The sequence below is a fragment of the Frankliniella occidentalis genome, unplaced genomic scaffold, assembly GCF_000697945.3.
Source record: "Frankliniella occidentalis isolate FOCC.00 unplaced genomic scaffold, Focc_3.1 Scaffold3963, whole genome shotgun sequence".
NCBI classification, from domain to species: Eukaryota; Metazoa; Arthropoda; class Insecta; order Thysanoptera; family Thripidae; genus Frankliniella; species Frankliniella occidentalis.
In genome coordinates, this window is record NW_026271015.1 from 1 (window position 1) to 476 (window position 476).

The 476-nt window shown below is 54.2% G+C and overlaps 1 protein-coding gene across 1 annotated transcript in view; it reads left to right on the top strand.

The window, feature by feature from the left end:
* Window positions 1-3: 3 nt before the first annotated feature.
* Window positions 4-476, top strand: part of LOC113208853 (polyubiquitin-B) — a gene marked incomplete at both ends in the record, with an annotated part of 6509 nt that continues 6036 nt past the window's right edge. Inside the window, one exon of the mRNA XM_052276686.1 lies at window positions 4-462. Coding sequence (XP_052132646.1) covers window positions 4-462 — 459 coding nt within the window. The remainder of the gene's footprint in view (window positions 463-476) is intronic.

The following is a 476-nucleotide window of genomic DNA, read 5'->3' on the forward strand; positions in this document are numbered from 1 at the left end:
CTGGAGGTTGAGCCCTCAGACTCCATTGAGAATGTGAAGGCTAAGATCCAGGACAAGGAGGGCATCCCCCCAGATCAGCAGAGACTGATCTTCGCCGGCAAGCAACTTGAGGATGGCCGCACCTTGTCTGACTACAACATCCAGAAAGAATCTACCCTCCATCTTGTTCTCCGTCTGCGTGGTGGTATGCAGATTTTCGTCAAGACCCTTACAGGCAAGACCATCACTCTGGAGGTTGAGCCCTCGGATTCCATCGAGAACGTCAAGGCTAAGATCCAGGACAAAGAGGGCATCCCCCCAGATCAGCAGCGACTGATCTTCGCCGGCAAGCAACTCGAGGACGGCCGCACCTTGTCTGACTACAACATCCAGAAAGAATCCACCCTCCATCTTGTTCTCCGTCTGCGTGGTGGTATGCAGATCTTCGTGAAGACCCTGACAGGCAAGACCATCACTCTGGAGGTTGAGCCCTCGGA